Source organism: Syngnathus typhle, linkage group LG4, assembly GCF_033458585.1.
Source record: "Syngnathus typhle isolate RoL2023-S1 ecotype Sweden linkage group LG4, RoL_Styp_1.0, whole genome shotgun sequence".
Lineage (NCBI taxonomy): Eukaryota > Metazoa > Chordata > Actinopteri > Syngnathiformes > Syngnathidae > Syngnathus > Syngnathus typhle.
In genome coordinates, this window is record NC_083741.1 from 4,905,768 (window position 1) to 4,918,578 (window position 12,811).

General features: G+C 41.5%; 1 protein-coding gene across 11 annotated transcripts in view; it reads right to left on the minus strand.

Moving 5' to 3' along the window:
• The window catches only part of tpcn2 (two pore segment channel 2), a 140,879-nt gene that overhangs the window by 51,268 nt on the left and 76,800 nt on the right, over positions 1–12,811 (minus strand). For 10 of the 11 annotated variants that reach the window (XR_009714163.1, XM_061276393.1, XM_061276391.1 and 7 more), the window contains 4 exons: positions 1,955–2,046; positions 1,282–1,363; positions 780–869; positions 576–695 (listed from right to left, as the gene is read on the minus strand). Coding sequence is in view for 10 of the 11 variants with exons in the window: in XM_061276393.1 (XP_061132377.1) it covers positions 576–695; positions 780–869; positions 1,282–1,363; positions 1,955–2,046 (384 nt within the window). In the remaining variant the exon portion in view is untranslated. The remainder of the gene's footprint in view (positions 1–575; positions 696–779; positions 870–1,281; positions 1,364–1,954; positions 2,047–12,811) is intronic. The other variant, XM_061276386.1, reaches the window with a different exon arrangement.

Below are 12,811 nucleotides of genomic sequence, written 5' to 3' on the forward strand. Positions count from 1 at the left end.
TGCGCAGCCGAACTTGCTGCGGTGAGGAGGTGTGGTTACTGTCTATTGCGTATGTGCGGTTCACTGTGATTGCCTCCTGACAGTCTTACCTGTATGTCAACCATGGATTCTAGCCTATAGAAAAAAAGTCATGCGATCGACCAGTAGTGGCTTACTTCGGTGACGCCCCTGACCACGGTTGCTGTAATGCTGAAAGCAATGCAACCTTGTAATTTACTAGTCGTACTGAAACGTCCTGAAACGTTTTGGCAGAGCACTGTGTACAACCAGTATGGATCAACAAATTCATCAATTCATCCATATATAAGGTGCTCTGCATTATAAGGCACACTGTGATTTTTTGACTAAATTATAAGCATTTAAGTGCGTCCTATAGTGCGGAAAATAATGTAGTTTTAACAGTGTAGCTATTACCCTCTTATGACCTTTACACCATAATAGCGCAATCAGGCTTTTTGGATGGTTCCAAACTCCTTGTTAAGGAAACAGCTTGTGGTCTGCACATTGGTACTGCACATGACAAAAGCTTTCTAACTGTGGATGTTCAAAAAGACAAAGGTGAGTGTTTTTCTTACACATATGCACACCACATGGGCCATCGCCACTGCATTGCTAAATACAGCAAAATAGTAGTGGCTGAAGATCACCTGGAGCTTCTGCAGTCCCATAGAGTTATACTGTGGTACGGATGGGTGCTGTAAAGAAAACAGGTCTATTTACAATCTTCAACAATAAACCAACAACCACGACCTTTTAATATTCGGTTTGATATGTTGTACCTCTTCTATACGATCTTTATCCAGTTCATCAAATATGTGTTTGAACTCCTCTCTATTCATGAAGCCTTCAGTTTCATATTGACGAGACTTCTGAAATAATCATAAGGCAAAAGTGTCAGGAAGATTGACCAGTTGTGTTTCTTTTGAATTTATTATAGTCAGTGGTGTCCCTAAGGGGAAATTTCAACTTACTGTACACCGATTTGGGGTTTTGGTTAATTATAGTAATGTTCAGTTTATTTTTAAATAAACATTGTAACCCCAATTTCTGTATAGAAGCAGCAGATCTACGGAATATTGAAAAGGTATTTGGCCTCATTTCTTGTTTTTGCAACTGTTCAATCATTCAAATGGGGAAATTATGCAACAACAAACTGAAAATTTGTGTAGACAAATACTTTTTCATACCACTGTACATCACAGACAGAATACTTATGTTGAATTCAAAGAACATGGTTCAAGTAGTAAATTAGTGTACTAAATGTAGCCACAATGAACTGACAGTAGTGATCGCCTCTCTGTAGTAGCTCTGCATCTGGATCCTGGACATCACTTGGAGCACAGCATCAATTGGCACACGTTCCCTAAAATAAAATCAATATCAATACCGTTTTGCAATTAAGGGCTTGCTAAGTGTATGATATCTTTGTTTTCATAAATTGTACTGACAACCTACACTGAACTATAACTATTAATTTATTGAAACGGGCCTAATTTCCACCGGACAATATCACATTGTATATTGATTACTCCGTAATTGCCCTTTTTCAAATTGTGCTAGCTGCGAGGAAAAAAACTGGCTTTGTGGCACTGCAAATTTAACCTCATGAGGTACATTACCTTCACTTATGAATGGGGGATGCTGCTGGAGGGGATGTGAGGCAAAACCTTATAATATATATTTCCAGGCTGAGAGTAACTTAAAGAAAAGAGGATCATATGCCTATACTTACATTTAGTAATATATACTATAATACATTTAGTACAAATCTTACGTAAACTTTTGAGAGCCCCCTACTTTTTCGATGAGTTGTTTCAAGTTATAATGTATCACATATGTAAATAATGTATGCAAAAACTTCCGTATCAGCTTAACGATTTAAAAACAAAATCTGTTACTAAGGGATGAACCATTTAGAGTATATTGCTATGTGTGTCTGAGAGTGCTCATTTACCTAGCAGCATTATCTTCATCATGAGAGCTAAGGACTTGGAAGGCTGCTCGGATTCCCAGACGCCTTCTAATGATAGATGTTTGGACTGACATCTGGATGACAAACATAACAGGCTAACTGGTAAAATATTTGATACTGAGCCCCCCCAAAAAGTAAAATATCTATTTTTTCATCTATATTGTTTCAGTAGGGCAGTCGTTCTTAACCTGGGTCGGATCGAACCCTATGGGTTCGGTAAGTCAGTCTCAGGGGTTCGGGAGAGCCTCCACTGCGGAGGTCCGAACACACCTGATTTATTGTGTAAATTTGTGACAACGCATATCTGAACTGGTCTCACAAAGGCAACAACAGAAGTCACAATGATTTGCAGGAATGTAATTTGTTTTGAGTTCATGCATTGTGTTGGTTACGTTCTTTGAACAAGGTGATGTTCATGCATGGCTCATTTTGTGCACCAGTAATAAACATTGATGACATATGAAACTGGTGGGGTGCGGTAGCGCCAATAAGGTTAAGAACGACTGCCGTAGGACCTGTAATACTAAGTTCAGACCAAACATGAAAAAGCACATCCACGTATGTCTTGCGGGAGAACTACACGGTGGTTGCTTTCATCTGACTAGAGGCTCCTCTTCCAATCAAAAAAGATATTTGAATATCAATACTCAATGTGGTAACTAATTACATTAAGTTACTATACTACTAATTAAATACATTAAACTACTATACTACACATACTACCGTAATTTTTGGACTATAAGTCACGCTTTTTTCATAGTTTGGGTGGGGGGGCGACTTATAACAAGGAGCGACTTACGTGTTTTTTTTCAAAAATGTTCAAAAAAAAAAAGTGGAACCGCGATGTAGCAAGGGATTACTGTAATTTGAATTTCAAGTGACGTCAGCAGCAAGACGCGGCGTGGCGCGGCGGTTGTTTACAAAAAGGACAAAGATTGATCACGGGATGACAAAGACGACGAAGGGCCCCACGCACTACCGGCATCATTAAAGGCTTTGTTTCAAAGTGACACGGAGGATGAAGAGTTAGAAGGATTTAAGGATTTGGAGTGACACAGAAGGTTTGAAAAACTATTATGGCTTTTACGCTCGCCCGGTCCTACTCTACGGAGCTCTCTTTCACCTCCGTGGATAGAAGTCGGGGGCCGGCGCTCGGCCGGGTGGCTGTCCGGGGACGTTGGATGGGGCTCGGTCATGGCTTTTACGCACGCCCGGTCCCATTCTATGGATCTCTCTTCCACCTCCGTGGCTGGAAGTCCACGCAGACACACGCCTGGAAGTTTGTTTTGTTAAATAAAGAGCCGTTTACCAAACCCACGTATTTCCTTGTACTTTGTTAACGCTACAATATAGTTATATACTAGATATGTGGAATAACAACGAGGCTTACGTCAGGGCGCACGCGCGGCGTTGTTGGCAAAGGACAAGGAATTTGATAGATGGATTTAATGATTTAGAGTGCACAGATGGTTTGATAGTATTATTACTTATATAATAGTTATTTGATATCTAATTTACATATCGTTATATGGGCCTGTGGAATATTTTGAAGTGCAAGCGCCATCAGTGGCGCACACTTATTGTTGACAAAGGACGATCGATGGATTTAATGAATTGGAGTGACACAGATGGTTTTCTAAACGGGTTATTTATGTAATAGTTTTTTTTAATAACTCTGAATGTTACTTCAGGCCCGTTCTCAGCTCTTCGTTTGTGTTTATGTCATGTTAGCATACCTATCGTTTAGTCTGTTGTTGCTCGTTCATGTCTGGACTTAGTGTTGGATTTTGTCAAATACATTTCCCCCAAAATGCCACTTAAACACCTGTGCGGAATATATATGTTTTTTCCCCTTTATTGTGCATCTTATGGCTGGTGCGACTTGTACTCCGGCAGTAGCATGAGTGTAAATTGGATTTCCACTTAGGTCCAAGGTTACACGATAGGCTCAGAACTCAAAGGGGTCTTGAGCTGAAGGAAACAGCGGGTGATTGTTGATATCGGTCCATGTTAATAAATAAAAAAAATTTAAAAAACACTGCTTTGCTGAGCTTGATATAAGCAACTCCCACACAGGGCCCCCTTCTGAGTTCTTCTTGGCTGATGGGCCTGACCTCCGAGAGACAGCTGATATTTGTATACTGTATGTCCAGGGGTGCACATAACAATTTTAGCGTGGTTCTCACAGTGACGTGCAGTGAGGTTCATGGTTGGTGAGGCACTGACTCCTTAAGAGTCAGATTTACAAGTATATGGACCCAAAAGGATAGTTTATTCACTTGGCTCCTGGTTATTTTGTATCTCATCAGCATTCTACGCACACACACGTGCATGCACACACACGTGCATGCACGCACACACTCGTACTCTTGAGAATCATTCTCAAAAGAGTACCAGATTGGTGCTCATGTGTGAGTAGTCATAGAACGCACTTCGAGTAAACTGTCAAACCACTTGCTTTCTTTTGCTTCTTCATGCAACTATGGATTATTGAACACAAACACTTTTTTTTATAAAACTGAAAATGGAAAAACAATTGTGTTGATAAGTGACCAGATAAATGAGTCCAACTCTCATTGATGTAGCTGGTAGTGATAGCAATGTACAACTGTTTTTAAAGCCACGGCTCTCATGGTTGACTCATTTAAACGGAGGGTAAACGGTGGATGGTTCATTTTTCACTTACTGGCCCAGATTATGTATTTTTTTGACCAGGAAAATTGGCTATATGACTACCGTTTTTTTCCGTGTATAGTGCGCCCCCATGTATAATACGCACCCTAAAAATGGCATGCTGATGCTGGAAAAAAGCCTGTACCCATGTATAATACGCACCCAATTTTTATGAATTTTTTTTTATGAATTTTTTTTTATGAATTTTTTTTTTTTTTTTTTAAGTCCCAATGATCGTCACACACGCAGGGAGGCAATGGGTCCCATTTTTATAGTCTTTGGTATGGTCTTAACTAGGCTGGATGTAATTTTTTTTGTTGGCGTTGATTTCTCCGACTGCCCGTAAACGCACCACCGCGCTCCGTAGGCGCACGGGAAAGAGGCGTGCGGACATGAAAAAGGCGGCTCTGTATGGGAGAGACGTTGAAGAGGAATAAAAACACCCTTGGAAACCAAAACTTGCCCCTCGTCGTGACTCGGAGCCGCAACAAATGTGACAGACAGCAAACGAGCAGGTGATCGAGCAAGCCTTGTCTGATACGAGAGCATTGCGCTCGTATGGAGCGTGTTTGAAGTGAACAGCAGAGACGAAAGGAACAAGGCAAAGTGTTGTGAAATAAAATATGACCGACCTGTAATACGCATTTTGTTATTTGCTGATTGTATTAAACTATCACATTCATTGTCAGTCAAGAAGAGAAGAGGACTATATTGCTGAAGCCTTCGCTGTATCAAATTGATTTTTTTTCTTCCTCCAGAGTCTTATGTTTGACTCATTGACGTCAAATTGGCGCGCAGCTGCCCTACTGCCTAATTCTTCTGCCACTTCAATGACTTTCTTTCGAAATGCTACAGTATAACTTGCTCTCTTATCCATTCTGATGAAACTGCTAATTAAACCGAATTCTCGCTAATTATTAAATAGCTGACGTGTCTTGCGCATCCGTTCTGCGCAGCTGACCCATAGTGCGCATGCGCAGTCATACCGCTTCCGCGCATGCACAGTCATACTGCTTCTGCATGACGTCCGGTCCGCGATGGAGATTAAAAAACAAACAATATTTGACAATAACACACCATCAAGGATTGCACCATCGCATCAAACGATGTGTGGTCAATTATGGATTTTTTTGACTAAGTGTGTTGGGACAGGATGGCTGAATGCGATGCGCGATTGACAACAAACAAGAAGAAAGGTGATTACAAGTTTTACTTCGGGGGAGATTTGTCATGTCTCGTCCCCAGTTTTGCTATGTGTCTAGGTTGCCATAGTTTCTGTTCGCGTCGCCCCTCTCTTCCTGTGTCACCTCAATCGATGTAACGTGTTTTGTATTTAAGTCCTGTCTGCCCCTCGCTCACCGTCGGATCATTGCATGTGTTACTGTCATGATGTCTGTTTGCTTTCTGTTCCTGTCTTTGGTAATGTCACCCTGTCTTTTTGTTCCACGACTTTGTCGGTCAGTCCTGTTGTTGGTTTTGTTTTCTAAAAAAAAAAAAAAAAAAATTAAAATTTTTTGTACCCATGTATAATGCGCACCCCAGATTTTAGGACAATAAATTCGTTAAATTTTGCGCACTATACACGGAAAAAAACGGTACTTCAACATTTCACAAGGATTTGCTGCCTCTCTGCAGCTAAAGTGCCCTGTCGGGGTGCATTCAAAGACCACTCACACAGTCAGAAAACTCATCAACTGCACCAAAAAGCAATGAGGAGTACGTGAGCACATTGCTAGGGCGTACGTGGCAGCAAAAAAAAGACAATGCATAATTAAATGCAGAAATTAAAGCAATGCAAAATGTGTTCATTTAAGAAAAAGTCACACACCTTGACATTCGTTACATCAGCAAACTTTTGTGATGAAATAAATCCATCCATCCATCCATCCATCCATCCATCCATCCGTCTTCTATCGCTTCGGGTCGCGGGGGCAGCATCTTTAGGTGGGACGCTCAGTGTTAGACCACTCACACAGTCAGAAAACTCATCAACTGCACCAAAAAGCAATGAGGAGTACGTGAGCACATTGCTAGGGCGTACGTGGCAGCAAAAAAAGACAATGCATAATTAAATGCAGAAATTAAAGCAATGCAAAAAGTGTTCATTTAAGAAAAAGTCACACACCTTGACATTCTTTACATCAACAAACTTTTGTGATGAAATAAATCCATCCATCCATCCATCCATCCATCCATCCGTCTTCTATCGCTTCGGGTCGCGGGGGCAGCAGCTTTAGGTGGGACGCTCAGTGTTAGTGTTGCTTACTCTAACTTATTTGCAAGAACCACACGTGAGACAGTTTGGTCATTTTACGCCTGCAAGCGGAGAAAGCCATCAGGACCCTGTGTGGTACAGAGGTGCTTGACAGCAGTCTGACTAAGACCTCTTGCAAAGGCATAATTATTGAGAGAAAACAGGGTGGGGGTGAGAGTGGACAGGTTTGGTGAACCCCCGGCCTTTGGTCAAATCAGAGCAGGGGGTGTTTTATGACGTTGGGGGAAACAGAACAACTTTGATTGCTTCCTCAGCAGCTAGTCAACCAGTACAGGGGTTTTAGCACTTTGTTTACCATGTTGTGGGAACGAACAGAACAAGTTTGATCCCCTCAGCAACTGGTTAACAACATACCGTTTATTTCCGTGTATAGTGCGCAAAATTTAACTAATTTATTGTCCTAAAATCTGGGGTGCGCATGATACATGGGTACAAAGAAAAAAAAAAAAATTTTTTTTTTTAAATTTTTTTTTTAAAATTTTTTTTTTTTTTTTAAAGAAAGTCATGGTACAACAAAACCAACAACAGGACTGACCGACAAAGTCGTGGAACAAAAAGACAGGGTGACATTACCAAAGACAGGAACAGAAAGCAAACAGACATCATGACAGTAACACATGCAATGATCCGACGGTGAGCGAGGGGCAGACAGGACTTAAATACAAAACACGTTACATCGATTGAGGTGACACAGGAAGAGAGGGGCGACGCGAACAGAAACTATGGCAACCTAGACACATAGCAAAACTGGGGACGAGACATGACAAATCTCCCCCGAAATAAAACTCACCTTTCTTCTTGTTTGTTGTCAATCGCGCATCGCATTCAGCCATCCTGCCCAACACACTTAGTAAAATTCATAATTGACGACACATCGTTTGATGCGATGGTGCAATCCTTGATGGTGTGTTGTTTTTATTGTTTGTTTTTTAATCTGCATCGCGGACCGGACGTCATGCGGAAGCAGTATGACTGCGCATGCGCGGAAGCAGTATGACTGCATGCGCACTATGGGTCAGCTGCGCAGAACGGATGCGCAAGACACGTCAGCTATTTACTAATTAGCGAGAGTTCGGTTTAATTAGCAGTTTCATCAAAATGGATAAGAGAGCAAGTTATACTGTAGCATTTCGAAAGAAAGTCATTGAAGTGGCAGAAGAATTAGGCAATGGGGCAGCTGCGCGCCAATTTGACGTCAATGAGTCAAACATAAGACTCTGGAGGAAGAAAAAAAATCAATTTGATACAGCGAAGGCTTCAGCAATATAGTCCTCTTCTCTTCTTGACTGACAATGAATGTGATAGTTTAATACAATCAGCAAATAACAAAATGCATATTACAGGTAATATTTTATTTCACAACACTTTGCCTTGTTCCTTTCGTCTCTGCTGTTCACTTCAAACACGCTCCATACGAGCGCAATGCTCTCGTATCAGACAAGGCTTGCTTGATCACCTGCTCATTTGCTGTCTGTCACAATGTACCCTACACAAATCCGAAACATTTGTTGCGGCTCCGAGTCACGACGAGGAGCAAGTTTTGGTTTCCAAGGGTGTTTTTATTCCTCTTCAACGTCTCTCCCATACAGAGCGGCCTTTTTCAGTCCGCACGCCTCTTTACCGTGCGCACACGGAGCGCGGTGGTGCGTTTAGGGGCAGTCGGAGAAATCAACGCCAACAAAAAAAATGACGTCCAGCCTAGTTAAGACCATACCAAAGACTATAAAAATGGGACCCATTGCCTCCCTGCGTGTGTGACGATCATTGGGACTTAAAAAAATAAAAATAAAAATAAAAATAAAAATTAAATAAAAAATTTTAAAAAATTCATAAAAATTGGGTGCGTATTATACATGGGTACAAGCTTTTTTCCAGTATCAGCATGCCATTTTTAGCGTGCGTATTATACATGGGGGCGCACTATACACGGAAAAAAACGGTATCAACCCTAATATTTCCCTCCTGTTAATCATATGATTGTGACCCTGATCAACAAACATAAGCAAGAAAATATAATGAAGATAGAAAAACCAAAAATAAAAAACACAGAAACAGTACATCATTGTATCCATTTGATTTGACTTTTGATGGTAAAATCATCAAGTTTCTGTAAAACATGTTCAGCTAAACAGCATTATCGCAATCTTCTTTCCGCAGCGCATTAAAGTCATCACATCCGACACAACTGAGATGTTGTATTTGTACTTGTGCTTCGGTAGAAGACTTCAAACATGGGATAACACAGGTCGTAAATAAGCACAACAATCCCAGTATACCAAACACAGGAGTCACAAAATTCAACAGCAGTAGCCACCAGGCGCCAGAGAGTAGTCATAAAAAGAAATTTCATTGATGTGGGACCTTGTCCTCCGACATGGCCTGCTGTAAGTTCCTCAGTGAGTTCATGGCGTCATTGATCTGAGTGTCATTATTTCCTGGTATGTACGTGAAACAGAAAGTTCCAATAATGAGGCACACGCCACCTTGCTCTGCAGTCATCAAGTCCAGAACTATCCTCTCCTGCAAGACCATTAGTCCAATAGCCAGGATCTCTGTTTTGTCCATCAGCAAAAGATACACAAAAGATTGAAAACAATAGTTTAGTGTCTCTATGAAGAGTGATTGTCTTCCAACTCTGATCCAAGGAAATAGCGCATGAACGATTTCGTCTCTGACCGACCATACTTTATGGCTGTCTGGGACATTCGTACCTCAGGCGGGACCATGTAGTTCAAAGGTTGTAATAGCCCTGCGTCGACGTCCAGGAGAGTTGTGTGCCGTTGTCATCTGATGATGCTGTATCTTCAGGTGTGGTCTGTTACCCACACTGGTGCACACACTCCTGTCCAGTTGGCGGGCAACATCGGACAAACCTTGTGACCACAAAGCCACCAGCCATGTTGGTCGCAGAGCCCTCACCACTTGAAACAGCCCTCCTATCCTGGCACTCAGCGGTGACGTCCAAAGCTCCCATCCAGTTTACTCCTGGAGGGCAGTCGTCCTTAATGCATTTGTGGGTTCCATTTCCTTGGATGTAACACATGTAGTTCAATCCAGGTGGCCTTTTTGTATAGGCCACTGAGATTAATCCAGAAAATATGATCACAAGTTTCCTTCTGTGAGTCCCGGGCGGTAGGGGTAGCATCACTGAGTGTGACAGCACGGTGTTGGCATCCAACTCCTCCCATACATTCCGCTTCAGTAATGTTCATCACTTTGGCCTCCAGGTGAACTTGCGTGGAGGAAGGGGGGAGTTTGGAACACACATAGCACCCCTCCTGTGTAGGACCTCACAGTGAACTCCACACCGGTACCAAGTGTTGGTTTCATATGGGTTTTCTGGGGTCCCATTACTCATGTTTTTTCCTCATGTGACGATTTTCTCCTTCGGTTGACTTTGTCAATGGGTCTATTCGGATGAGTCAATAGACCATAACATGCCCCAACCACAACGCAGCAGAGGATCAACCTGGCATGTGGAGTCCCCCTTACTACTAGGTTGGCAGAGACAATGGTACATCCCATCGCCTGTCAGAGTGGGGATCGGTGAATTCTTCACTGACATTGAGATGCACCACCCTAAACGATGGATCCCTTTGTAGTCAGAACTTCCCCACCACTCCGAAAATAAGGGTCCAGCACTCTCTGTAACTTGCAGTGCCTGAGGTGAATCCAGCTTGGCCTTCCAGCAACGTTCAGTGCAGTGGGGGTAGTCAACAAGACTTGGAATAGTCCCTCGCACCGTGGCTGGCCAAGTTTTTCCTTTTTATAACATTGATGTCGACCCAGTCTCCTGGCTTGATGGAGTTGTTGACCTGTGGGGAAGAAAGATTAAACGGCAGTAAATTTGCATTTGACACATCTTTCAGTTTGAGTGCTCTGACCATGCTATCTGCCAAGGACTGTTCTTCATCTGCTTTTTACTAATCTTGTATCATTCACCAATCCGTTTTATTGCCATTTTGAACTGGGCAAAGAGGAATGTTTGCAAGGAGAGTCTGAGCACTTCCTAATGATTACTCCTGACCAAAGACAGGGATGAGAATGGCAAATGTAAAAAAACACTGAAAAGTAGCCGGAGCTGTGGGGGGCCAACCAGGAGTCTGGGGGGCCAATGATATATATATATATATACATATATATATATATATATATATATATATATATATATATATAATATGGCTTGTCTGTTTCCCCGGCACGATCCTCATGCTGGCGAAAACTTTTGCTGATTAGGCCCTAGATCTATCTAACTAAATAACTCGTCCACAAGTGATGAAAACCCAATCGCAAATTCACATTGCGGCGGTGTAAAAACACTAGTTCTCTGCGTAAGTTAAGTTAACAAGGAGAAATGATGTGTAGTGAAGTAGAGCCAAAATGCTGCCAAAAATAAGGCGGATGTTGTCGCATCATTACTGCCAATGAGTTAGGTTTACAGAGGCAAGCAGATTTCCGTACTCACAGTTTAACTAATTTTGCCTTGAAGTGCCAAAAGATGCCGTCGCGGCAGGCGGGCGAATGCTCGCGAGTCGGTGAGGCTAACGTTGCCCGGCCAGCTGGCCGGCCGCTCCCCCCATATATATAAAATAATAATTTTCAACGGGTATACACGATTCACGAAAATCATATTTTCGATGGAAAAAAACACGGAAATCCGCGGATCCGCGGAAAATTCTCATCCCTGCCAAAGACCATTTATGACAGGGGCTATCCCATTTGTTGCGTCCTGTTTTAAAGGAGAATCTCTGATCTTGGTTGGATTTGGACTGGGGGAATGGACGTTAAGTCCTGTTTCAGATGGTTCCTTAGCCCACAGTTTGTCAGGAAGCTCTGCTCATTCCTCCTCCTCCTTATCAGTCAAACAAATGTTGATTAGTCAGGAAAGCACTTAAATGCGTGCCTTTCCAAAAGCTATATCACTTCTTCATATCTTCTTAAGTCACTTTTCAATCATCTTCTGATTGTTTACAGCAAAAGTTTGAGAAAATTTTAACTTAATGGCATGACGCCAAATGTATTAGAAAATCCATATGTCGTAAAGTGTTGTATTAATTACTATCTTCCACTACCTGTCCTACACTCTCCCTCCATTTGAGGATGGCAACGTTCTTTGACGTTCTTTCCAAAACACTTCTCTGTTTTCTCAGTTCACACTTTTACATGTGTTACTGGTCCTCCAGGTTTTTTTCTCTTCCTATTTTTTCCTCTAGGTAATTATCAGTCTCAAAGCAACCCTTTTTTTTCTCTTAGCATTTAACTTGCTCAAAATCACTCTTTCTTCACAGTTGTTCTACTAATTTTCCTATAGTAGTCTCCAACGACTTCAACCATTCAACCTGTGTTTTGATTTCATCCAGACAATCATTCATCCTTGCTCATTTTCATCTCACACACAGTCTCCAAAAAGGAGGCTTTCCATGACATATTGGTCTCATTCTCTTCAAGCTCTTCACACAACATTCTCAACACGCGTTGTTTATCCTAATTTTTCCGAAGGTTCCTGATAGAACAATCCACCAATAAAAAAAAACAACAACACGGAAAACTGCTAGCAAATTAATCAGAATTTTTTATTCGTTTTTAAGTTTAACTAACTCAATCTCTTGGGTTTAACTCACATGCAAAAGTCTGTATAGTCTTATAACACAACCAATCAATTTTACTCTTAAATTTAGCATTGCAATGTCTTAAATTCACAATTTTGCATGTTCTCTCTTTCTTTTGAATTTTTCATCAGGGCTAGACAGTAATGTGCACTAGTGTGGAACCAGTTTCTGCCAACAAACAGATTTCTTTCTTTTCCTCTCTTTTTTATTTTTCAAAATTGTTTCTGTTTTGCGATGCAAATCGAAAATACCAGTCTATTAAATTTCTTTTCACACAAGTTT